The 26,633-nt window shown below is 38.1% G+C and overlaps 3 protein-coding genes across 8 annotated transcripts in view; 1 reads left to right on the top strand and 2 right to left on the bottom strand.

The window, feature by feature from the left end:
- Positions 1-1,533: 1,533 nt before the first annotated feature.
- On the top strand, positions 1,534-12,995 carry LOC131313621 (protein COP1 SUPPRESSOR 2). Its single transcript, XM_058342024.1, has 6 exons — positions 1,534-1,745; positions 1,966-2,208; positions 6,612-6,732; positions 10,677-10,750; positions 11,050-11,207; positions 12,509-12,995. Exons 1-6 carry the CDS (start codon positions 1,648-1,650, stop codon positions 12,670-12,672), a joined length of 858 nt encoding a protein of 285 aa, XP_058198007.1. The 5' UTR covers positions 1,534-1,647; the 3' UTR covers positions 12,673-12,995.
- A 4,019-nt stretch (positions 12,996-17,014) lies between these two features.
- On the bottom strand, positions 17,015-19,337 carry LOC131314435 (uncharacterized). Of its 2 annotated transcripts, none has more exons than XM_058343058.1 (6): positions 19,132-19,337; positions 18,275-18,342; positions 18,015-18,158; positions 17,760-17,833; positions 17,540-17,677; positions 17,015-17,295 (listed from the first exon to the last, which is right to left on the bottom strand). In XM_058343058.1, exons 2-5 carry the CDS (start codon positions 18,320-18,322, stop codon positions 17,542-17,544), a joined length of 402 nt encoding a protein of 133 aa, XP_058199041.1. In that variant the 5' UTR covers positions 18,323-18,342; positions 19,132-19,337; the 3' UTR covers positions 17,015-17,295; positions 17,540-17,541. The 2 variants fall into 2 exon arrangements, with proteins under 2 accessions (XP_058199041.1, XP_058199040.1); XM_058343057.1 differs by lacking the exon at positions 19,132-19,337 and adding an exon at positions 18,770-18,919.
- A 5,031-nt stretch (positions 19,338-24,368) lies between these two features.
- Positions 24,369-26,633, bottom strand: part of LOC131312310 (uncharacterized) — a 33,462-nt gene continuing 31,197 nt past the window's right edge. For all 5 annotated transcript variants that reach the window (XM_058339974.1, XM_058339976.1, XM_058339977.1 and 2 more), the window contains exon 19: positions 24,369-24,799. In XM_058339974.1, the coding sequence (XP_058195957.1) occupies positions 24,667-24,799 (133 nt within the window). In that variant the 3' untranslated portion in view covers positions 24,369-24,666. The remainder of the gene's footprint in view (positions 24,800-26,633) is intronic.

Here is a 26,633-nt window from a genome sequence, read left to right as displayed (position 1 = left end):
ATATAAGGTTATATGTGTTTTTTTTTCTAGGGCTAGACATATAAGATTATATGTGTGTTTTCCATGTCACACAAAAATATATTTTTGTGTGTTTTTATTGTTATTTAATGTCATTTTTTAAAAACATTCTTAGTTAGAGAGATATATAATAATATATAACGTTATATTGTTATATATAGCATTCTAGATTAGAAATATTCTATGTTATTTAATAAAGAGAACATATAACGTTATATATGACCTTTTGTACCATGTAACGTTATATATGAGTTTCTGTCATATATAACAGTATATACTCCATTGTCGATCACTTATTGAATTGGTCCACGTAGCGGCCTTTCCGACTTATACGTGAAAATATGTGATTTGAAGTTCGGTTAGCGATGTGGTTTGGTTATAAATGATCTTCTCTACTGAGACATATATGTTATATGTGACAATTTGCCCTTGGTACCTAATTTTGTCCTGTAAAACTCCAAAACAAAGAAACTAATAACGTTATATATTCTCTTATTGAATTGGTCTGCGCAACGGCCTCTCAAAAACACATATGAATAGGAAAAAACAAAAAGAGAAATTTGTCACATCTATAACGTTAAATATTAAGTGTAACGGGTTCAATAAAAAAAATCGAGAAAAATGAAAAAATATGTTTTTTGTTACACATATAACGTTATATGTGGCGATGGTGGTGATGGCGGCAACGGCGGCGGCTTGATTGCAACAAAAACGAAAAAAAATGAAAAAAATATATTTTCGCGTTAGCCAAGCAAGGCCCTTGTTTTTTAAGTGGGGTATTTTTGTCATTAAAATTATTAGTGGACTTAGTGGGTTATGAAAATTAGAAGTGGATTAGATGAGTTTGGAAAGTGCTATAGTGGACTTATGAAAAATTCTCTCATTTTTTTAACCATCAAATCTCTATTTTTTTTTCCTTTTTTATCATAATTAATAGTCTATTGCGGTTTCCCATTCGATTCTGAAATTATCCAAAAATTGAATGGTTCAGTTATGGTTCGATTTCTCCCTCCCCGTTCGGTTATCGGGGCGGATATGGGTAGCATATCAGTTTCAGGGATCGGGGACGGAAATCCCATATCTGCCTCGAATGCCATCCCTAAGGAAACAAATGGAATTCAAGGGTAAAACTATCATTTTCCCTCCCTTAGGGATAAAATTGAGATTTTATACAAACTAGAGGGGCTACTAATTTTTAAATACATAAAAGATATAGGTATACATATATACACGAAAATAGGATATTTAAATCAAGCATCCTACACACATCGGATGTCATTAATTCTCGTATAAATCCCCTCGTTTTTTTTATTTTTTAAATTTTTGGACGGCTCGGATTGGCCGTCCGGTGTCTGGAGACGGCCCGGAGCGGCCGTTGGTACGATTTCTCTACGCCGGACGTCGGCACGTGTAGCAGGACTCTTTTAAATATTCAAGGGCAAAACTATCATTTGAAAGACACGCGCGATACGTAATTCGTAGACCTAGTTTACAACTCCTACTTTTATACGTAAAAATAAAAACAGACAGACAGGTTGACCTAGTTACTTGAACACACAGGCTGCGACTATTTAGAACCATCAAAGACAAGAGGTAGCTCAGCTCGGACATCTTTGAATCGAAGAATCAATGAAGGCGAAGAATTTCCGGAAAAGAGGGACAGCATACGAAGGAGAAGACGATCAAGGTATCCAAACTAATGTCTCAGACGATGAAGGGGAAAGGAGGTAAGCTCTTCGACTGTGTCTTTTTATCTTGTCCTCTCGTCCTTCCTAATCCCTCCTACGATCCAGTCTAGGGTTCTTAATCTCACTGATTCAAATCTTGTTTTTATTTATTTATTTTATAATTTATAGTCACTTCCATCCATTCATTTGTTCGATCAAACTTAATAGTGTTGGTTTAATAGTTAATTGGGGTATTATCGTTCATTAAACACACGACCAGATTGGTGTTAGAAGAGGTGAAATTCCTTCAGAAACAGAGGGAGAAGAAGTCTGGGATTCCCGCGATACCTACAACAGCAGCAGCAGCAGCAGCAGCGCAGGGCGCGGTTGTCGCCAGCTGCAGTGGCGGTTTAGTTCCCAACAAAGCAAGCGAGAAGAACGAAGGGGATGGGGAGAAAGACGAATTGGTCTTGCAGGATACCTTCGCTCAGGAAACTGCTGTCATGGTCGAAGACCCCAATATGTAATACTCCCACATTTTTGGTATTCCTTGCGCTCTCTCTTCCAAGGTTTTTTCAAGCCCTACAATTTGTTTTTCAATACCTTTCAACTGACTCTTTAACTGTTTTTTCATGCACCTCTTCTTTATTGACTCAGCTGACCCACAATTGCACAATCCTCTCTCTTGATACTATTGTTGTTTGTGTCGTTATTGTTATACGTGGCGTTAAAAGTCTTTCCTTCCATTTTGTTCCTCAAAGATTTCCTTCATACGGAAAAAGATGAAATATGCATGGTCAAGTCCAGAGAGAATGGGGTTTTGGCAAGGCAAGGTTTCAGAGTTTGGGCTGTAATGCTCCTTGAATGTGTTTTTGCATGATTACATTGAAGAAGAACAAACAATATGTTTCAAAAGAAGCACGATGGGAAAATACTGTGATCTATTTTATACTAACTTTCCATATTGTGATGTTTGGATCGTTTTGGTGACCACCGTCGGGACAGAGGTCACAGCCGTCCGGATGCTCATTGGCAACTTTGACTCTGAAGCTTTTGTTTGTTCCGTCTGGATGGTAGTCAAGTCCGTCCAGACGAGTTGCAACTTGGGTTTATGTTTTTAGGGTAATTATTTTTTGGCAAGGATTCTCCTAGTGTAAATACTTGTATTGAGATTCATTATTTGTAAGAGAGAAAAACATAAGAGTCTCAGTTAGGGTTTGAGAGAGAGAACTTGTATTTTTGGGTTTGGTGGGAGTTTGAGAGTGCGTTGCTACAGAAACTCTCCTTTGTTGCTCTCTTGAGCATTCTTTTATTTTTCCATTGGTGGAAGCCATTGATCAACTTCCCTTGGAGTTGGTGTGACCCAACATAAGCCGAGCTACATAAATTCTGTCTCTCTTGGTTTGATTTTCTCTCTCGTGTGTTTGGTTTTGCTTCCCACATGAGTTTTGTTCTTTATTCCAATATTCATACGATCGTTGTTCGTAGTGTGTTGAGTCTTCGGTTCGGTGGCTCTCTGCACCACGCATACCACACTCCAATTTATGTTTACAGTACTAGAAGTTCAAGGTAATAGTTGTAGAATAAAGAGCATGGACTATTGAGTCTTTGTTGTCTCTCCGGACAACGCATACCACACTCTACTTCTAAGTTCTTTACAATCTGTTTTAGTTGCTATTGATTGCTCCAAGTGTTAATTTAATCAGGTACTACCATTTAAACGTGTCTTTCATTTGTTTCATCTCTTTTGAAGCTTCGAAGTATTGGGGACTTATCTAAAGTCTGGTCTAGTTACGTGCATAGTTGTCTAAACGATCATGTAATGAATTAGAGGAAACAAGAGTCCCAGACCCACTATAATATAGTAGTAATTTCTACTTCAAATCACTAAAGTGAGATACATTCAACACATCATGTATTCACTTGTGTTACATGACTTTCATATATGTAGTTGAGACTTAGACTGATGCAAACCAAATCAAGGATAGATTTCATAAGAGTGATAAATTCCTCAAAGGGGAATACAAGGAGCAAAAGCTCTCAAATATCTATTATCAATATATCAAAAACTAACTAATGAGGGCTCAAGACACCTATTTATAGACTCAAAACCCTACACACACTAAAGTCACTAAAATGACAACAATACCCCTAAATCCTACTGCATCATAGACAGCCTCGGAAGAGTCGGAACACAGTTTCAAACATGAGATAAACAATGAGGTCAGCAAAAAAGGCAGATTGTAGATGAGGGTATTTTAGTAATTTCAGAAGATCAGATTCTTGGCAGTGGTGGTCGTTCAAGCATTCGTAGTTCAAGGGCATTAATATTCATCTAGACTAGATGCATTAAACACATGTTAGTAGGTTCAATGTATCAGATTGTTCAATGTGTTCATTGATTAGGTTCATTTCATTTAGACTTCTAGGAATTAGAAGAGTCTTTTTCATGGATTATAAATTGGGACGTAATCTTTCATTTGGGCTTAATGAATTGAGTTTTACAAGGCTGAGGCCATTGTGATTAGGGTTTGGGTTGTGGTCCTTCCTTGCAGAAAATGCCTAACCCTTTCGAGGTTGAAGCACATCTATCTCTCTTCTCTCTCTTCTTCTTGTCAATTTTTCCTTTCTTCTTCTTTTCGCACTTATCCAAGTAATATTTTATTTCCCTACCCAAAACCACCACGATTCCAATTGTAGGTGGCAATACTCAGGTGCCCTAAAACCGTCCTACATCAATAAACCAAGTGTCCCGTCAGTTCTCCAAACAGAATATAATTGTCTTCATACAAAATAGTCATCAAGAATCTTGGACATTGCCCATATCAATCCTGAAACAAAACTGTGTGCATATCAATCCTGAAACAAAACTGTGTGAACTGCCTTCTGAACCGTCTATAGCTTAATTCCTCCACTGGGACGAATAACAATAGAGATTGAGGATCCACATGCTGTAAGATCTCGGAAGATTGGAAAAAGCATGTTGGAGTTTTGGATAGGTTGAGGATATTGAACTACTTCCTTTAGTGATGGGCTGCAAGGTGGGTAATCTCTTGTCATCCGTTTTGGGTTCACCTTTGTGCTCAACTTATAAGGCGATGTCACTCTGGACACAACGCGTTGGTTTAGAAGGGACAATATTTTGTGTCTTTGCTTGGATTTCCTTTGGGGTGGGCTAGTGGAGAACTTTAAATAGCATTTAGTATATGGTTTATGGTTCTATCAATGATGGGACTTGAGAACGACAAAGCCTAAGATCTTTAACAAGGCTTTGTTGGGCAAGTGGCTTTGGTGATTTTTTTTGCACGAGGGAGAGGTGATGGAGAAAGGTGGTTTCTTCCAAGTATAGTTTGTATTGCCACCTGGGAAGAAATTAGTAAGGGCTGGAGAAAGGTGGTTAACTTGTTGGAGGTGATTACTCCTCTTATGGGGGGCTTTGGAACGGAATTAGGAAGGGCTGGAGTGAGTTCACAAGTCAATATCAAATGGACTTGGGAATGGTAAGTTGTTTTAGGATAGTTTTAGGAATCTGGAGTGAGTTCTCTTGCAGTGCAATTTTTTATGTGGTAGTGAGTAGGAGTGCATCGATGGACTACTATGGCAGGAGGGATGGTGTCCAAGTCATTTGGGATCGAGGCCTTCACGCTGCAATACATGATTAGGAGATGTAGGAATTTTATATTTTTACAATGATTGTATGGCCTACAGTGGATTTGGGGAAATGAATATTCGTTTGGTGAAGCTTTGCTTTTACGGGCCTTTTTCAGGTGAAATCCCTTTATAGTGCATTCATCATAATTCCACTTTACTGTGGAGAGCAGTTTGTGGCACCCATGCCCCACCCAAACTGGCTTTCTCTTTAGTTTGCGGCTTAATGAAAGATTTGGCCATAGATATGTGATTCGAACAATGCAAATATTGTTTTTGGTGGTTATATGTGTAAGCAACATGCGGCTGCGATGAATCGTCTTCTAATCTATTCTTTGATAACCAAGGAGATGTGGACTTCTATTATTCCTTGGTTTGGGAAGAGGAGCAAAACTTGGGATATATTTGGTTTTTTTTTTTTTTTTGTAGTGGAGCATTTGGCGGGAGAGGAAACAATGTCATTTTGTAGGTTGGTTTGGAGGGTCTTGTATATAGCCTAACTGTGCTCTCTTGTTAGTAGCTTATATAGTTGGGATTCAAAGGAATGTAATCCTTGTCTCAACCAATAGCTTGATAAGTTAGATCTTTTTGTTACACACGGAAATGTATGGGGCCATTTTGTTGTGGGCCTTTTCTTTTGTGTAGGAGTGGCATTCCTTTTATGCCTCTTTCGAGATGATCCCAGAAGGGAGGATTAGTGAAATCCTATTGATTGCAGCTTTCTCCAAACCTCCGGGAAAAGCATGTAAAAAAATGGCTCGATTGGTATGATCCCTCCGTGACTCTGTCACCCCAGAATGAAAGGGTGATCTTGTGACATACAAAGAAAGAATGCCACATCATAGTCTAAAATCTGTTTTATGTACCAAAACTTGTTACACTTGTTGTGAAGTCAAAACTCTCAATTCTTATCTACAATCTTTATTAAAGGGGGCTGTAAATAAATTTTTTTTTGGTCACTAGAGTGATTTAAATGCTCGCTTCAAAGTCTGGTGGCGAAGCCAGAAACTCAATATAAGAGGAGCTGAAATAGCTTATTGTAATGTTGGGTCCAAAAAATAACGCATCTCCTTGTGTTTCTGTTTTAATGTAAATAGATATTGTTTTTTTCCTTGAAACAGTCGCCTAACAGATTTGTATCCAAAGGGCTTGACTTGATAATATGTACAAAGGAATTGAAGAACTCATTGGCCCCTTTTTACAATTAGGAATATGATGTGGATTTTTTTTCCATCTATTCATTCTTCACAGATGTATCTTCTTTTTTGTTCGAAACAGGTTGAGATATGTAGAACAAGAGTTGGCAAAGAAACGGGGGAGGAATATTTCAGCAAATCATGCTGAGAATGAAATAAAACACGCAGAGGATGAATTATACAACATTCCTGAGCATCTTAAAGTGAGTAAAGCAATTTTGTTACAAATTTCTTATGCTTTCCTTAAGTGGTTGGCAATCTTTTCTTGAACATGTAAATTGTGACAACCCGAATTTTTTCATTGCCATATAAATAATAATTCCCCAAATGTTACAAGTCTCCAAAATAAATATACATTGTGGCCCTCAATCACCAAAAATTATACCACAACGATTGTTCTCCAAATAATCTTTAAAATGCTAAAACCTCCAAATACTCCAACTCGGGTCCCCACTTGCTCTGCACATGAAAAATTAATAAGGCCGTAGAATATAATAAACCTATTTCCTTGATCAACTTGTTGAATTTTCTACTCACAATATATGATCAAGTATTTTACAAAGCCAAAAGACTACTGACTAAAGGTAGAAGCGTTTCTCACTTTATGATGTCAAAACTCACATTATATACTTCTAACACATCACGAGACATCCTCTTAAAAATCAAAATTAATTTGTTTTTATTTTTCATATACTGGCAGGAGCAGAAGTCCTATGGGTACACCAAGCTCTTTTCATAAAAGCTCACATTTGCCAACTATAAAAGCCCGTGCATAATGCCACCTCTATTCCCCCCCCTCCCCTTTTTTCCCCCCAAATGGCAAATCACCTATGATATTGACAAAACTCATAGATCCACAGTTTGCACAAGCACTACACATTTTTTTTGTTCCATATAATATCATTGTGCCACTTCAAAATTTTGACTAATACTTTGTTTTTTCAAAATCTACAAATAATGATAATTTTAAACACCAAAACATGGGTCGTTACGTAAATGCTTTTATTAACATAGCATCAAGGGGTTTGAAATCATGTACAGCAAAAACAAAGACTTTGCCAGAGTCACGAAAGACCCTGCAAAGCTACAATATCAACAAATTCCCTAAATTGGTTTGGGTCGGGACTTATCCCCTAAGATAACAAACTATATTCAACTTTAATAAAGGAGTGTTTCTGTCGTTGGATTCTTGCTTCCACCAAGAGATTTTCTCTAAGCTTTGCTTCCTTAGCTTTTGAACTGATCTTACGGATTTTAAACAAGCTTTGGTTGAGTCAATTGAGAGCCGACCTTGGGTTATTTAGTCCTTTGTATAGCCTAGAGTGCGTATAATTTTATCTACACACAGAACTCTCATAATGCTGTAGTACAGCATGATCAAGTATGGGCCTGGGGAGAGGAATTCACACCCTTGGAAAATTGCTCTTCCATGTCCACTGAAACTAGAAACCAATTATCCGAGTCATGGAAGGTTAAACATTTGAGTAAGTCAAGACTAAAGAAACAATCATAGGCAACCAGACCCATGGCCCCTACACCCCATGGAGCTCCTATCTGGAAGCCAAAACCTTTAGGCTAGGTTTGGATGTTGGTAATCTTCAGCAGAAATAGGAATTTGATTACCACGGATGATATTTCTAGTAATTCAATACCTAGAGTAATTCTATTGTGATGTTTGTATTAATTCAGTAATCTTATCTACTATGGATATTTACTAGAGTCAAACATGTCCTATTTGTATGGAGTGAGCCAGGAATCGAGGATTCCCATGGGGTATGGGAGGGATCAGATTCTTAGTTTGAGTTTGGGAATGTGATTCCTGGTTGAATATGTCATCGGGAATCACATTACATTCCAGTCAGTTCCAAATCTAGAAATAATGAGAATATGACATCAGGTTCTCGTTCCTCTTCAAGATTACTGTCATCCAATCCAAACTGAATCTTAACTCCTCCTAGGCATCCTTTCTAGCCCTATCAACCTTTTTGTCTGATTTTCGTGAAATCCAGCCTCAAATAAGACCAAAATACACCAACCTCACATCCTTCCTCTTAAAACACATTAGTTATGTGTGTTGTGTATGTTTTTTTCAGGCTGTTGTCTTGTGTGGCCTTTGGTTGTCCATTGTGCTTTTTCATGGTGTGGCTCTAGTTGTTTTTCTGTAATTAAGGTCAACTAACTTAACAAACAGAAGGAGAATTCCTTCTGAATACTGCTATTGGCCTACTCAATTCAATACCTTTTTTTTAATAGGGAACTCATGCTCCACAGATTCTTCTCTGTCACAAATATTCCTTTCCTACTTGTTTAGAATTTTTTGCTTTTCGGGAGACTGTTAAATAGAGGGGAAAATTATTTTCTATGCAGTATGTCCCGTCACATGTTTCTAGACTCTCTCGTAGGTTGTCAATCGTGCATGGAAATAGTCTTTTTCTAAATTCTGAATCGAATCACGAGTTGTAGAAGATTCAGTCATAATTGGTGCACATATCGGTATTAAATATTTTAGTATTTAAATGAAAGCGGCCTTAATACAAGAGAAGTATGTTTCTAATAATGATTATGCAGCCTAGTAGGTAAGAAACTTGTTTAACTGGAAACATTTGTGGGTTGGTACGAGGCTTTGAGCCTTGCCGTCTGCTGCGATCTGTGATTAGAGTGTACAAGAATTAAAGAAATAGATTTGTCAAAATTCACGTTTCATGTTCTCAGTAATATTTACAGCTACTTGTATGGTTATAGTTTAGCAAATTAAAATAGTAGCATTTGAAAGATGTTGCACCCATTGATTGACTCAGACGATAATGATGTATGGAAATTTCACCAAACAGAGTCAATTCATGAGGAAAAGGTGTCTTAGCCTTAAACATATCTATATGATTATGTTAAAAGTTCAGAAAAATAGGAAAAAATGGATTAACAACATGCTCTGAATAAGAGTAAATATTTTACTCAAATGAGTATCAAATTTTGCATAGGAATACAGTTTTTTCAAACTCAACACCATAAGAAGCTATATTCTTGCTGTTTTTTAAATAAACCAAGTTAAAAGTGGTTTCACATTCGTCTAATGCAACAATTGTTATATGTCCATGGATCGAATGGTTCATCACCGATCCTCTGAACCTCAATTCACCTACAGATTCACATGGTTTTTGCATGAATTGTGAGTCGAATGGTAAATCATGCGATTCTGACAACTAAGGTCTTTGTAGCAACGAGCCCAAACACATGCAAGCAAGGTTGTCAAATCACTAATCGAATTGACCCATTTCCGAATCGTGAATCGTAATGATTCGGTCCAAATTTCGAAAAACATTGGAAAATGTATCTATATACCTGCATAATAAATATACTTTGCAAAATTGAATAATTTAAGCTTAAATCAATATTGAAGATTGTTTTCAATTATTAATTGATAATTGATGATCACGTGGTCTAATAGGTAAAGAGTCGAAAGACACTCCTGCACAATAGGAAAATAAATATGTGGGTATATATGTATGTATTTATACACACACACACACACAATCTTGTATTCTTGTTTTTCTATAAGAATTATTAAGGCAAAACCGCAAAAGTGGTATCATATTAGTCGAATGCAACGATTATGATAAACCTTGATTCACCTGTACTTCTGTAGATTCGTATCGTTTTTGCGTGAATCGTGAAAGGAACTGTGAATCATTACGGGAACCGTGAATCATTACGATTCACCATCGATTTTAGATCAAACTTGATTCACCTATAGATTTGTATCGTTTTAGCGTGAATTGCGAATCGTATGATTTTGACAACTATGCATGCAAGTGTTAAAATTGAAGAGTAAGGTTGAAGTTTGGGACTCGATCTATTGCTTGCTGCTCTAACCCTTGGTTAGGTCTCTCTCTCTCTCTCTCTCTCTCTCTCTCTCTCTCTCTCTCTCTCTCTCTCTCTCTAGATCTATATATGCATACATGGATGGAGAGAGAGAGAGATGTGTATGTGTGTGTGTGTGTCAATAAAGTGCGCTTGTAGTAAAATTTCCCATCAATGTATTTTTCCTTATATATGGGTCCTATGTTGATTCAATGCATGCTTTTTCCCATTACAATGTGTATGGTTCCTGAGAATTGAAGTTTAAAACTACTCGTTTGTTTCTGCTCAGGTGAAGAGGCGAAACTCAGAAGAAAGCTCTACTCAGTGGACTACTGGGATTGCCGAGATTCAGCTCCCTATTGAGTATGCCCTGTCATATCCTCTGTGCAAAACATCATTGAATTTCCACTGGTTGTTGACTTGTTTCTTTTGGGAGCTTTTTCTTTGTTTTTTTGTTGACTTGTACATGTTCTTGCACACCCCCTCTTTATCCGTTGTAGGAACAATAGGGTTGGTTGGGGAAAAAACGAGTATTGTTGCCTTTTTTTTGAGTAACTGCTGCCGTGTTGGGAAGAGAGGGTTGTCTTATTTTTTTGGCAGATGACCAGACTTCTCTGCTTACCTCTTCATGGGGTTTATGTCGAGGTCTGTAATAATTGCAGGTACAAGCTAAGAAACATAGAGGAAACAGAGGCTGCCAAAAAGCTCCTACAGGAAAAGAGGCTTACTGGGCGGATTAAAACAGACTCTAGCATCCCCTCAAGTTATAGTGCAGATTATTTCCAACGCGGCAGAGACTATGCTGAAAAGCTTAGAAGAGGTTACTTTACATTAGCTTCTTATTCTCCGTTCCATTTTGTATCCTGAACTACAGCTTTAGTTTTTCCGTGTCTCGCCTTTTCATCAAATCTGGGACTTTAAGTGTAGGGTAGTCTTGATATCTCGTGTTGTTTTGCAAAACTTCTCCCATGCTCCCAAGTGGTATGGGAGCATGATGCTCCCACTAAATATAGACCCTTAGATTGAAAAATAGGTTATCACAGCCATTAGAGCAAAACTACCCATAGAAAGTTGGGTGAATTTGCAAAAAACGAGGTGGCTGTGATTTTCCCGTGAAAAATCACAATAATACTTACCACAGAAACTGGTTGTACATACTACCTAACATTGACTAAGGTAACACTGACTACGTTATATGGCTACACTTATTATATTGTATGACCACACTATATTGCTACAGTTACTATATCATATGGCTACACTTACTACGTTATATGGCTATACATATGATTTACTAATGGGAGCATCATGCTCCTATACCCACTTGGGAGCATCACAGCTGGAGCCGTTCTTTTGATAACTAATCTGAGTAAAGCTCACCGTCATAGTAAACTGTTGGTCAGTCATCATGTTAGTCTGGATTCCACCATTTCCACGTAATTTTACTCTCGTTGTATTGAGACCATCTTTCTGTGTTGACTTGCCCCCCCCCCCCCCCCCCCCATCTGAGAGAGACTAAGAGAGAAGTGGGGGACATACCCCACCAGCAGCTGCCGACTGGAGTAATCTCAGGTGACGTTTGGCGCCCCCACGCATTGCCGGAGCTTAAATTCTCCTTAGACGTTTTCTCCTCTCAACTCTATATATGCGTGTATGTGTATAGGTAAGTCTGGAGAGAGAGAGAGAGAGAGAGAGAGAGAGAGAGAGAGAGAGAGAGAGAGAGAGAGAGAGAGAGAGAGTCTCTCTACTATTTCCGATGTGCATAGTGAAATAGTATTTCGGTATTTCCCTCATTGGAACGGGCATTTTGGCCAAACCACATATATCTTTGGTGTCTGAGTTGTGTGTGAGTGATCCCCAATTTCCAACATGCTCCTATGTATAAGTTAATAGCCGAAGATATTATAGCACTGTTATGTATTGGGTAAAAGGAAATTACAGCCCATGCAATTGCCAATGAGGTGCCACATTTACATGTACAAACTTTGTCCGCAGACGTGCTCAATGTACTGCTATGATTATTTTCAGATCGAATGATAGTTTTATAATGTCATCTTTTCGTTACTTTTATTCTTTTCCCTTTAAATTGATTCCATCTGAATGCAAAATCATTTCTTACAGAACATCCTGAGCTGTACAAGGAGAGAGGTGCAGAGAGTAGTAGTCAAGAACCTAAACCAAATGAGTCTGGTACTGATGCAGCTGGACGAAGGCAAGCTGCGACAGATGAGTTTATGCTTGAGCGCTTTCGCAAAAGAGAACGCCATCGTGTTATGCGAAGATAACATTCAGTTGCATGTTCGATGCATCTCTTCCTTTTGTCCAAGTCCATATCCAACCTGTGCAATGGTTCATCTCTTTTATCCTAGCTTATTTGGCAGTCAGCGACAAAGACAAATAATGTGTACATTGAGAAATAAAAAATCGTATCTGCTGCTATAGGTTAATTCATTCACCAACATGATGGACCTTGGACGTGTGTCATTTCTGTAGCACCAGGAAAAAAAATGGTGGTGACTGAATTTAGACCAGTATTCTTGAAGTTGATGTCATTCCACTTCATTATACATGTTTCTCAAACTAGAATTTATGGGTTGATCTTCCGTCATATTACCTTTTTTTGGATGGCAAAGAAAATTTTATTAACAAAAGGTCAAAAGGATAGAAAGTATAAGGCATCTTCCATCATATTTCTGTGGTCGTGGTCCTTGTAACGGTCAAAAGTTCTATGTAAGATTTATTATCTAGGGCAAATTGGCATTTTGCTTGTTTTATGAGCTGGCTCAATGTAGACAGCAGATTTTCGGGTGTTTCTTTTTTGATGAATCCAGTGCCATAGATGCAGTTCTGTGTAATTTTTTAGCAATCATTCTACCTCCGCCCCAAATACACACCCTCACTCACAATAGGAATGGAGCCCGCACACATTATACACAGTGTGTGTGTGGGCCCCACATCTATTGTGAGTGGGGGTGTGTAAGTGGGCGTGGAATTAGAATTTTTGATTTTTTAGAGGTGGTCATCCACATTTGCATTGAATTTGTCGCATGAGTATTCTGTAGAAAGTTTCTTTTTGTTTCCCTCTTAAATTTTGAAAGGGGAGAACACCCTTGCGCTTTGCTTCCATGGTAAACTAAAAACTAGTCGACTCCAATCGTTTGCCATTTATGGCCCTTGGACATTTCGCTAGAACTTGAGCATGAAGTCTATACCACTGCTCTCCATCTATATTGTTAGTGCAAGAAGGTGACTTTAACTTAGTAACAGAAGAAAAAACCCACATTGTTTCCACAAAATATGGATCGAGATAGTGGCGGAGCTAGGATTCGGCCGCAGGGGTGGCACCGTACAATGAAAATCTAGTTACATGTGCGAAAAAATATTAGGAAGAAAATTAATTGTAGAAAGTCATAAGATTAGGTTTAACCATTCTCTAAATTGCAATTTTTATATTATTTCTACAAGGTATTAGTTTTTTTTTTCATACTTGTAAATACCTAGTCGAACCACATTAATTTAAAGAAAAAATTATGTGTTCGAAAGTGGCAAGTTTCGAATGACTAAATTGAAATGTTTTAGGAGTGTCAGAGGCAATGGAGAATCCCTCTCTCACCTTAAGTGTAAAAAAAGGTGTAACACGTAACTAATTCATACAAATATAAAAATCAACATATTCGTGAATTCATTTTATATTTCTATTCACACACATCAATATTCATAAAGATACATGCAGTAAAAATCGTACTAAACTTGAAAAAAAATCTAATGTTCAAATGGGTCACGTGCCTTTTCAATTAATGAAAAATACCTTGTGGGAGGAGTTTATGCAAAAGTTAAGAATGAGGGAGCGAGAGAGTGCTGATGGTTTCCCAAAGAGAAAGGGTAATCGAACTCCCGTGATTGTGATCCAAGACAAGGCCCGCTAATTAACCAACTCTGCCAAAGTTCTCTTGTACCTAACTTCTCATATTTTCATATTTAACATGTTTCTGTGCATTTTTTTTGTTTATATTTTTGAAACGGGGTGGACAGTGGTGACGCCACAGCCAAGGGTGTGGGGTCCGGCGACCCCATGGAATTTTTTTTTTACTAATTACTACTACCATAATGAAATTTTCTAAAAATTAATAGACTGACCCCGTGGATATTTACGGCGACACCACATAGGATAATTTTTCTTTCATAGTCAATTCAAAACCAGAGGCGGCACTGTACAAAACGAAAAGCAAAACGTGTTCACCACCTCTGTTATCGTCGAGTCTTCAATTCAATTGATCACAGATGAATAATTTTATTAGCTTTGCCCTTTGAAATTTGTATATACTCAAGTTTGATATAGGTTGTTTAATTTTTTGGCAATCTATATAGGATATGGTTGTTTGATTTTTTGGAAAAATAATTATATAGACTTTGACGCTATTGACATAGAGACCATCATGCAACGATTTCAAAATATGAAATCGCGTCGAATGCAATTGTAGAAGCTCATGTAGCTTCTTCTTTTTTTGTCGAGAACTTATAAGAAAGATTATTGGTATATGCATTTTGATATCTTTTGTATTCAAGTTGAAACGCTTGTCGAGCTTTAAATGTGATTTTTGTTGAAGTAGGTTATTAATTGCCATTATTATGTTATATTTTTACGGTCTTACAATTGGCAAAAGCATTGATGTTTATGAATGACCCCATGCTTTGAAATTCCTGGAGTCGCCACTGGGAGTGGGATGTGCCACTCCCCCCACCAGGTAGCTCCGCCCCGGAGTTGATGCAAGGTAGAAAAAAATGCATTCAAGAATTTCATTATTTTGCAAAAGTTCCATCCCAGTGGTGTAGCTAGGAAATTAGCTCGGTAGAGTCACCATTAATTAACAATGTCCTAAAACTTTCTATCTTTCATAGTAAACAACCGTAACATCAAAGAAATGAACTTAGAACGTAAAATTTGCAGCAATATGCAAATAAAGAACGGGTCTTTATGAAAAACAAATACGTAAAAGAAAACTTTTTTGAAAACTTGACAGAGATACTAGGAGATGTGATTTGGAATAAAACTTATATTATTAGAAATTGCAGGTGCTCGTGCCCCCATTGGTTATACACTGTCTCCGCCACTGCTCCACCCACCAGTAGCTCCATCCACTAGTAGATCGCAGATTAAACATTTTCCCAATTGATTGGGACTTGAAAACTTTGTTTGGCTTAGAGGGAAATGACATGTTTTTTTCTTCTTAAATGTAGGTCAGGGCTTTGGACTTCCCTACCTTGGTCTTCTCCTTTGCACTTAGTTCCCTAGTTTTGTCCATAACCCATATAAAGAAATGAAGAAAAATTGAATAAGGTTTGGGAAGATGTTGGCTAATGAGAAAAGTAAAACGGCGAAGTTCTCAAGAGAACAAGGTTAAAGTGATTTATTGTGAGCAATCCCATGGCTACGTAAGTATAAAACTACTTGAAAGGTGGTTAAAGGAATGGCAATCAAGAAACCAATGACCTGACGCAAGCATCAGAAGATAGTTAAGTACAATCCAAATGCTTTCAAATCCCTTCAAATCCCTTCTGCATCTTTCCATCAGTTCCCTTGGGGCAGATTACCTTAACAAGCTCTGAAAAGCAGCAAGGGACACGGGGAACTTTCCTTAATTAACTCAACTACAATTTCCAGTGGATAAAACATATGCAACTCTTGAGTTATAGGGGCATTGATAATATCACAACTTAATGACAGTGGTTTGTGTTGGTTTTCAAAATAAAAAGAGAACGTCATACTTTGCACTTGTTTTGTGATCTTTCATGTGGACATGCACATACCAGGGCCATTCATGGTCGATAAGGGTAATTCACTAAGAGAGTTCCGAAAACCGCATGTGCTGTTAATTCCTTTTTCCAGTATCACATGTTACCAAGTGCCAGGTGAAACAAACACAAACAACACGCTACTCAAGTTCAGCAATCTATTCCGGATTCATACCAGGGACCAGAACCAGAAAACACGATGAGGTGCTAAATTTAACAGATTCAGATTAGTGGATATGGAAGTATGATTAGACAAAATTACAGACAAAAATGTAGAAAACAGCATCAGCCTAGCATTAGCCTTAAGTCCTAATTACAATTTTAGTACTTTTTATCAATACATCTCACAAAAAGGTTACAGGTTTCTTTGATACGAATATATCTAGTACCTAAGCAAAACTATAGCATAAGTTAATTTTAAAAAAAAGAAAAAGTGAACAACTCCTGAAAAAGTGGGTTTTTCAGTGGTAGGGATCAATCAATAAAAAATTGCAATGCATGGAAGGTAATTGATGTTTCATTTCTGTGCGATTGACAGGTGCATTTCCAATTTGAGAAACACATGATTATAAGAAGGGACCTGACATGGCTAATTGCCAAAAAAGCAAGATATGAACTGACAAATAAGACAACCAGTTGCACGTTGGACAATATATTTGTAAGCTAAACATAAATTTTTTTGGAGAAGATCCAAGAGATTAAGGGAGCCATAAATATGAAACGAATTCTTTTCAGGCCTGGAAATTCCTTCACAGAAGATCCAAAATATTTAGAATATAGCCTACCTGTGTTGTGAAAAACTCATAAGGTGCTCACCAAAGCAGATACCAAATGGATCTTAAACGAGAGGAAGATTTAACAGGTTTAAGCATCTGATTAAGGCGTCAGTAGGTAACCACCAAAGTACCAATCAATTGAATCTGTCTGGTTCTTCATAGAGCAGTCAACAACAGATTTTGAAGTAAGAAAAGGCAAAGAAAAGAAAACTCACGTATGAGTTCTACCGAACAAATGCTTCAAACCTAAATCCTTGCAATTTGTTGTTTGAACTAGTAAACATTTACCACTATTTGCGTTAGAAAATAAGCCATCCTATGCAAGCATCATTGTCCTAACTGCACAAAACATAAAACAACCAGTAAAGAATTGGTCAGTAGCATTCCCTTAAGGCAGAGAAATTATCTGGACTGAACTACCTTGAGAAGGTTTTGCATTTAGGTAAAGGTGCTTGAACCATGCCATGAGAGAATTAACCAGAATCACTAAACAAGTGCTTAAATCATAGAGCTAAAGATGTCTGAACCACAATCACTAAATTAGTGCTAACATGTTTGAGGTGATCATAATCATTTAATTTACCTTCAGGAATCAGAATGAACATTTTGAAGCAGATATTGAGCATTGTGCAAAAGAGCATTGACATCCTCATTTGAAGCATCAAGCATACGCAATTCCTTGATCTCCTCCTGCCATTTGTCTATCTGTTCCTTGTGTACTCTGCAGACAGAAAGTTCGAAAACATGTAAAAAAAAATCTCATCTCTAATGATTTCAATCCTAGATTGCAATTGAGTGCTCACAAAATCACACGTTCTTCAAATTCATTACTGAGCTCCTTTAGAAGTGACTTCCCTGATTCAAGTAACTCGGATACCTGTGTGATTGCAAATTAACAGTAAGACAACAAGATAAAGCTTGCCAGAAGTGGTAACTCGGCCTAAAAAGAAGATACTGTAGCCATATACATGGTATGACCTCAAACTTGACATATTTATTGGGTTGTTTGGGATTATGACATGCTCTATCTCGTGAGAAAGATAATTCAGCATAGTTACCAGCTGAGTAAAGCGATTGATCTTTTCAAGAATGTGACCGATTTCAAGCTCCATCTGCTCAGATACCACAGGATGGATGCCAGTTTCTTCTTCAACAATCTCATCAAGAGCTTTTCCTCCTTCAATTGGTACTGTGTCTTCCACCTAATCACCATAATAGATCAGATATAACCTGTACAAAACTCCAAATAGCAATTCTTTCTTCTCCTTTATTTTTTCCTTCCTCAAAAAAGGTGAAGAATCAACACAACTGGACATACAGTTAGCTTGACACGTTTCCTCATGACACCAGTGCCTTTGCTTTCCATTTGAATGATGTTTGTTGACGCTGGAGAAGGGTAGCGTATGTTGAGGAGGCCACATTGAAATAAAAATCCTTATAAAGTAAGAGCGACAACAGAGAGAGAGAGAGAGATGAATGCGCTTTCTGTACTACTACAATTGGCACGACATTAGAACGTTAACTTCATTGAGACTTATGAGTCTCCAATGTAAGGATTTCAGACATCAGTGACAACTATTTCAGAATCTGGAAAAGAGGACATACATAGCTTACTTCATCGATTAACTAGTAAGATCAATCAGAACTGAACCAAACTTCTGATTACATCAAACCAACAGTATACAAAAAATAACCACTCAAACAAATAAAAACAGTGAATAGACTTGTCTATATAAGATTCAAAACAAAAAATGCATCCTGAAGCTATTTATCATTAAGAGATTTTCTCGGGATTCACAGAGATAACACATACTCCAATTATGAGAATACACCACTTGATCACAAACGTATTAAGCAGGGCCGGCCCTGGGTAGAAGCCTCGAAAGGAACTGCTCGATTTATACTCTTTCAAGGAGTGATCATTTACTAGCTAGGCCCCAAACATATAATATAATGCTTTGTTCCCTTTGCAACTTAAAAAGAATTTTTCAAATTCTTTTCCCTAAATTCATCGTGGATTTCTCTACTTTCAACATTTTTTTTTCTATCTCTCTCCACTTATTATCCCTGCTATTTTTTAAAAAAAATTTCAAATTCAAATCCAAACAATGCATAGGCATTTAAATTAAGCATAAAAGCATGCAGAGAGAGAGAGAGAGAGAGAGACAGACAGACCTGCGTGATTCTGGGCTGGTCCTGATTGCGTAAAAAATGGATATATGCGGCGATGATTATAAAGAAAACCCTGGAATTTGATCCTTGTCACAAATTACTCCTTTTAATTGTGCCTTTTTCAAATCAAACGCACAAGACTTATAAATGTAACAGCAATGGCAACCTTTATATTCTCTCCGTCTCCTTTTCTAGGTCCATCCATTTTTGTATGTCCCAAAATATATATCCATTTTAACTTTTCAACTGGTATGATTAAAAGAACATTTCTTGTATTGCGTTTTCTTTTAGGTCACAACCACCATAGAAATACTATTTTAAGTTTTGATTTTAATGTCACATCAAATTGCCGATAAAAAAATGTCACATCAATGATATCTTATGAAATTGAATAATTTTTTGTTTACAATGATGTTGTTTCTTAAAGAATTAGATTCCCCAAAAAGACAAAATATTATGGGATGGAGGGAATATATACTACTACTCAGTTCCAACGACAGAGTTTAACCATTTGCACTTATTGTAAATTCTAAACTTTCAGTTATCACACCATATCACAATCAATCTATGTTGACTACACACTTAATCTAAATCACACGACGTAATATTTTCATGAATTTACATATGCGTAATCAATCCCAACCAACCTTTTTTAACTTGACATCACTCGCAAAATCCACTCGCGACAAATAAAGTAATTGTGTATGATAAAATTGTTTACACCTGATTAACATTCTTAAAGTTTGAGTTTCAGCAATTAGGTACTCCAATGTTTAGTGAATTGATTTCGAGTTAGTGATGATTGGATGTTTGACATAAGTCACATAATACGCAGGCTAGTGCAGATGCGAAAATGTGAGGATTGAGAGCGTGAGTGAAGACCATATTGAAGAATTATGTGTCTAATGTTATGCTTATTTGTATCACTATTAGCAATCGCGAATCTCTAAGGATGGAGGCCAACAATGATAGAAACTCAAGGCATTAAATTAATGTTGGTAAGGTTATCCGGCATGTACATGCGAGAACTCTAATATTAGTATATGGGGGTGTAGGGTTGTAAATGAACTGAGCCGTTGGTGAACTATTTGAGGTTCGATTCGATAAAGGCTTGTTCCAATTCGATTCGTCTACTAAATAAACCAAAATTGAGCCTTAATTTTAGGCTTGTTTCATAAATGAGCCGAACCTAAACCTTGTAGTATTCGGCTCGATCAAACTCGCAAACCTAAAATATACATATATCATGAGAATTTTATATTGAACTTGATTTAGTAGTAACTTATATAATTTGTATATGTACAAATTTATATATGTATTTCCTAAAAAATTTAGAACTTGTACAAGTTTAACCATTTACAATTACTAAAAAACCAAATTTATATATATGTTTTTTCTTTGTAGCATTTTATATCTGTATGAGCGTATTTATGTGAACTTGATTTATATGTGTAGACACTCTATTTTGGACTGTCCAGATTAGTTTACTTACGGTCTTTGATTCTCCAATGATGATTACGGTCAAGAACATCCCGAGGTTATTGGTGTGTCTGAGCTTTGAGCGTCCTGAACCTCATTCAAACCTTTGTTGAGCCTTGTCCAAACCCTTCAAGCCAGAACCAAATGACCTCAGCAAAACCATACTTGCTTACGCCAGTATTGTGCTGGCGTGCGCTGGTAAATTACCACGTGTCAGTCATCAACCGTTGACTCAGTTACCACTAGCGCACGCAGGTACCATGTTGGCGTACGCCGGTCAAAATTAGTCAAATGTCACTATTCAACTACGTGCTCGAGACTTTTGTGGCCACCCTGACGTAGTCTACAGTCCCCTGATGATTGTAATCATGCAGGGTTGCTCCCCTCTCTCTCTTACATCTTCCATCACCTAGTCCTAGGGCTGTAAGTGAGCCGAGCTACTCGCGACCTCGGCTCGTTAAGGCTCTGCTCGACTCGTTTAGTAAACGAGCCGAGCTCGAGCTCGAGTATTCGGCGAGTTTACTAAACGAGCAGAGTGGAGCTCGACTCGTTAAGGGAGGCTCGGCTCGATAAAAGAGGCTCGTTTAATAAATGACTAAGCTCGGCTCATTAAGGGCTCTGCTCGTTAAGGCTCGAGCCGAGCTCGAGCTCGAGTTTTGGCTCGTTAAGTAAACGAGCCGAGCTCGAGCTCGAGCTCGCTGAAGATCGGCTCGTTTACACCCCTACCTAGTCCCATGCATTTAATTCATGGGAGGCTCCCTCCTTAACCTAACCAGCCTTTAACCCAACTGATTACTGCCCTCTTCAGTCCTCCCTTGGGCTATAAATACCCTCCTTTCATTTATATGCAAGGGGTTCACAATGATTAACCACCATTAAGAGTGGAGGTCTTTCTCTCTCTTGTTTTCTTTGTTTTCCTTGCTTTTTTTTCTTTCATCACTTGGAAGAGTAAGTAGGGAACCTTCCTCTCCATACCACAGTACCTAGATCATTCATCATCCATCCATCAAACCACAAACTCAAGCTCAAAAGCACCCCATCAACCTCAAAACCAAAGATATACCAACTTTTGTTATCTTCCTGTTCTGACCTCTGAGGGGTGCTGGCAGGGTTAAGGCTAGTAATTAATACTAGTCATGGCCCTAAAGCTAGCAAGATCTAAAGATCGTGCCAGATGACACGTGGTGCACGCCAGTATCATCAAGCTGTACGCCAGTCATGGCTGTATGTGCACCACTGGCGTGGGGATCACCGATCTTCCTTTTCTTGTTTTATTTCTTATCTTATCACCTTTATGGATGTCAAGAACCAGTTTATTGCTTTCCATATTTTTAGAGCTGTGTAGTTATCTTTCGTTATTTCTGCTTTAAAAGGCCTCTGGGATCCTTCTGGTCGTGTTCCAGAGCCCAAATCATGCAAAGTCAAGCACTGACTAAATAGTGTAACTGGCGTATGGGGTATTTGGACTGGCGTACGACAGTTGCAATGGGTCCAGTAGCTGGCCCTTGCATGATAGCTAAATTCTGGCCTTTGTTTATGTTCCCACACTGTTTATGGGGTGTGTTGTCTATTTTTTCTCCTTGGAATCATTTATGCTGTCTGTAACCGTATGTATGCTGCTATACTAACTGTGTGGTTTGTCCTGGGTATGCACTGGTCTTTTCCAGAGCCCAGAGGGCTGAGAGTAGGAGCTGTGAACTTAGATTTACCGGCGCACGCCAGTCCTACGGCTACGTACGCAGGTTACTTCTGTATGCAGTGGCCTAGCCAATGCATACAGGTTTTCTCCTGCGCGCGTCATTCCGGGACAACGTGTTCCAGTTTGTTTAAAATGCTTACAGGTGCTTGTTCTCAATCTATATTCATTGCTTCAATCCATCATACTTTGCCATAAATGCAAACTTGTTACAGTTTTAATCCCCTTTAATTGTTCCCCCGCCCTAACTAGCTAAAAAACGATTAATGATAGAAAAACGCAAATGTTTTACAAAATGCCCAAGTAAAGACCGATCTCCGGATTGGGCGAGAGGGGTGCCATAAAACCCTTCCCCTCTCGTAACCTGGCTCCCGAACCTCAGATATCGAAGGTGACGACGGACCAGTCTATGCCTTTTCAAAATCAACCAACGTAGCAAACGTTTCAAGTTCGGTTCCTTGGGTGCATACCGCAAAACCCGAGTGGCGACTCTGAATTGTAAGCGTTTCGCCGTGCTTCCCAAGAAGGGCACACCCGAATTTATGCACAGAAAATAGAATTTTTGGGGCGTGTGCCCACAATATGAACTTATATAATTTGTACTTCGTATGTATTTACTGATAATTTTAGAACTTATACAAGTATAATCGTTTACAATTACTAAAACCTAATTTATGTATATATTTTTATCATTTTATATATGTATGAACGTATTTATGTGCATACTCAAAACCTTATTTGCATATCTAAACCTGTATGAGAGCATACATATTTAATATTATTGACTCGTTAACAACTTCTTGTTTGACTCAAATCTAGACAAGCTTGGCTCGTCAAATTTTCTTTAAATTCGGCTCGAGTTCGCTAAAAAACTAAACAAACAAACTTAAATATTCTAATATTGGGCTCGATTCAGCTCATTTACGGCCCTAAGTGAGATGACATAAGACCAAAAATTTGAGTGAAAACTGAGAATAGATCAACACCTAAAACTAAATAAAGAATACAGTAGATCATTGCTTATGTTGTTTGTAAAGAAAAAAAATTAGAAATGCATTTTTAAAAAATGGAGTACAATAATAATAACCACGTACGTATCATGTACTCATTATATACAAGCAAAACATAGGAGAAATTGTGACAAATCAGCAATTTCTTTGCCAGATGTCAATTGAGGATTGCGGTTGCGGTGAATTATTTTCGCTAGGTGGGCCCGGTAAATTCATAGAGAGTACACCGTTACACTATTTACACGTGTAAAAGTACACAAAATAAACTGTTTTGACTTTTCAAGCATAGGATATCCATTAAAAGCACGTACACCAAAACTTGGTAAAATACGGGGCCGGATCCCGTTCATTTGCTTCGGATAAGTTCGGTTTATTTTGTGCATCCATACCGTCCAAAAGCCTGATCCCATTCATTCGCTTCGGATCAGTTCGGTTCATTTGGTGCATTCAAACCGTCCAAACAATTTTGGACAGCCCAGGAAATGCAAAAAAAAAACTTGTTATCTGAATTTTTCAGAAAAAAAATCTGACTCCAAAGTGAACAAAAAGTGTCAAATATGGATGCTCCAAGTTATCAAAATAAGAACTCGCTCGGGCAAGTGAGTTATCAAAATAAAGTCTCGTGTAACACAGAAATAACTTGTTTAAATGGGCATGTGTTAAGCAACACTGGATACAACGTCGTCTGGGTGATCACATATAGGTATGCTGTAACATTTTAGGCAGCGGTTTGCCAGACAGTTACCACATTATTTGATTGCTGATGGCACATCATTTGCTTAGAGCCATACAAGTTTAACACATCGTAGACTATCCAAATGGGTCACTGTATATTGCTCCATCAATAATAACATTCACATTAAAAAGTCCTGTATTCTTGGACGACAACGAGAAAGGGAGATCTGTTATTTGTTTTACTACATAAAGATTAACTCTAACCGATGGGCTTATGAGCTGGAGTATGAGAGGCTTGAATACGCTTTTTAATGCTTCACTATACAATAATTTTACTACTATGCACATAACAGTGGTCCTTGAGAATCAACCCATAGAGATTTTGACAACATGAGGGGCTGGCTTTATGTAATCACATAGCATAAACCAATTTACAAACTAAACAATAATGATTCTGAATGCATCTATTTGAATGCATCCTTGTACTGGGGGTACGTGAGTGCAAGGACCCTGTAATATCTAGCTTCCCTCTGTAGCCCCGTGTACGCATACCTATGTGTTTTTATAGCTCTCCATCTATAAATACCGACACATCTACTAAGAGACAAAGATAGAGAGCAACAGACATCATTGGCTGTACATAACTATGTTTTGAAAGGCATAGATGTATGTCTGAAATCATTTGTCAATCCTAAGGTTATTACAGAGATGACCAAGTTCAGGCCTTGCATCCATCCAGGAGGAGAACTGCATCTTGGTCGCAGAAGTGCAGTACAGGTAGGATCTAAATGTGATCAGGAAAAAATACCGTCTGCAAAAGAGACAAAAATAAAAGTCTTAAACATAAACAAATCATCGCTCATCCCATTCCTGCAAAGAAATAAGTTCTATTGGTTATGCATTTAATTTTCTTCCATTTGATCTATGCCGACGCTGATACGCAGATGCATACTTCCTCAATTTAAGCAGTAATGCAGGGATTCAACTCTCTATAAATGCAACAGAAGGTAAAAAAATGAACAGGCGCACAAGCAAAGAGAACTTCGAAACGAAAATCTGACAGAAACTATCTCAAGTTTCCCTGGGTTTGGCTTTGCATAATCTGGGCACAAACTATGGCTAGAAATTATATTGGCATGGGACCCCAAGCTTTGGTGATGGATGCGCTCAATGCTTCCTCTTAGGCCTCAGCTGATTACAGAGAAAGTGGACAAGATGAAGCACGAGTTCTTTTGTGCCTCTCTTGTCTCTGTGTTCAACCTGACATATGATAGGAGGAGACCTTGGGCGGACATGAGGTTTCGTACTCATTAATTGGCAGCATGGCATGCATACAACTAGGTGATTTCAGTGTAGTAGAAAGAGTTATGAGAGGCTCAAGGGGATTGAGACTGCCGCAACTGAGGAGTTCAGCAACTGTCGGAATGCCATTAAGATGGATGTCAATGGATCCTAGAGGCTGGTCCTTAGTTGCAGGAACCTTCAACTATGCCCACGTTTCTTCGACGGAAACGCGTTTCCGCGTTCCCGTCGAAGGAAACTCCAAGAAACCCGTCCCAATGACGACGGGAACTCGTTCCTTACCTATACGGGAACTTACACCCAAAAAACGGTTGAGAGACTTACGATTCAAGTTGCAATTGGTACCTTTAAAGTTGTTTTGATCTTGTTAGTGAGCACATCTGATATTAACCTTCTAGAGTCATATTAATGCCCTTAACTTTTATGCCTACTTAATATGCACAAAGAGCTCTATTGTATAATCATGTGCTACAATAAAAATGTTGAAATATAACTAGAAACTTATAATTTTAATAGTAATATTTTATGTGGTAGAATAATATTTTTATATTGACATTTTAACAATATAAAATTCCAAAATATATTTATAATTTTAATAAATTTTCCTAACCGCTCCCAATGGCGCTCCCACACTTCTGTGATCATCCGCTCCCCCGTCCCCGTCCCCGCCCCCGCTCCCGCTTCGTGTAACTAAGGGCTGGTCTACTAGAAGAGGAGGGCTTGGGGCTTAACAAGAGTAAACTGGACAAAGCTTTGGTGAATTCTGAATGGCTGAATGATTTTGGTGCCCCTGGGATTTCTGACCACTGCTTTTTGGTGGTGTCCTTCCTCAAGTGCAAAGACATTCTCCCTTCGGGTTGTTTAATTCTCGATGGGATATGATAGTTTCCAGGAAGTGCTAGTTAGACCCTGGCGTCAAAGATGAAGGGCACCCCAATGTACATCCTGAGCCATAAATCAAAGAGATTAAGCCTGTGTTGAAAGACTTCAACACCAAACATCACAGTACCATTAAGAGCAGAGTGATGAAGGCTAGATTGGAGTAGCAAAAGGTGCAAACAATGTGCTTCAATTCCCCAAGAGATGAATCCCTTTATGAATTGGAGAAAGAGATGCAAAGCTCAGTGTTGCTGAAGAATCTTTAAAGAAACAGAAGTCAAGGGTCAAGTGGCTTTCAGTGGGTGATAGAAATAGTAAGTTCTTCCAACAAGAGATGGTTTGTCGAAGGATGAAGAACACTATTTTAAGCCTAGTAACCGCTCAGAGAGTCAAGTTAGAGGAGCCAGGGGTCATCAATGCTGAGATCCTGGGGTTTACAAGGGCCCTTGGGACTGGTTTCGTGA

The sequence above is a fragment of the Rhododendron vialii genome, chromosome 13a, assembly GCF_030253575.1.
Source record: "Rhododendron vialii isolate Sample 1 chromosome 13a, ASM3025357v1".
Lineage (NCBI taxonomy): Eukaryota > Viridiplantae > Streptophyta > Magnoliopsida > Ericales > Ericaceae > Rhododendron > Rhododendron vialii.
This window is presented reverse-complemented; position numbering and strand designations above follow the sequence as displayed.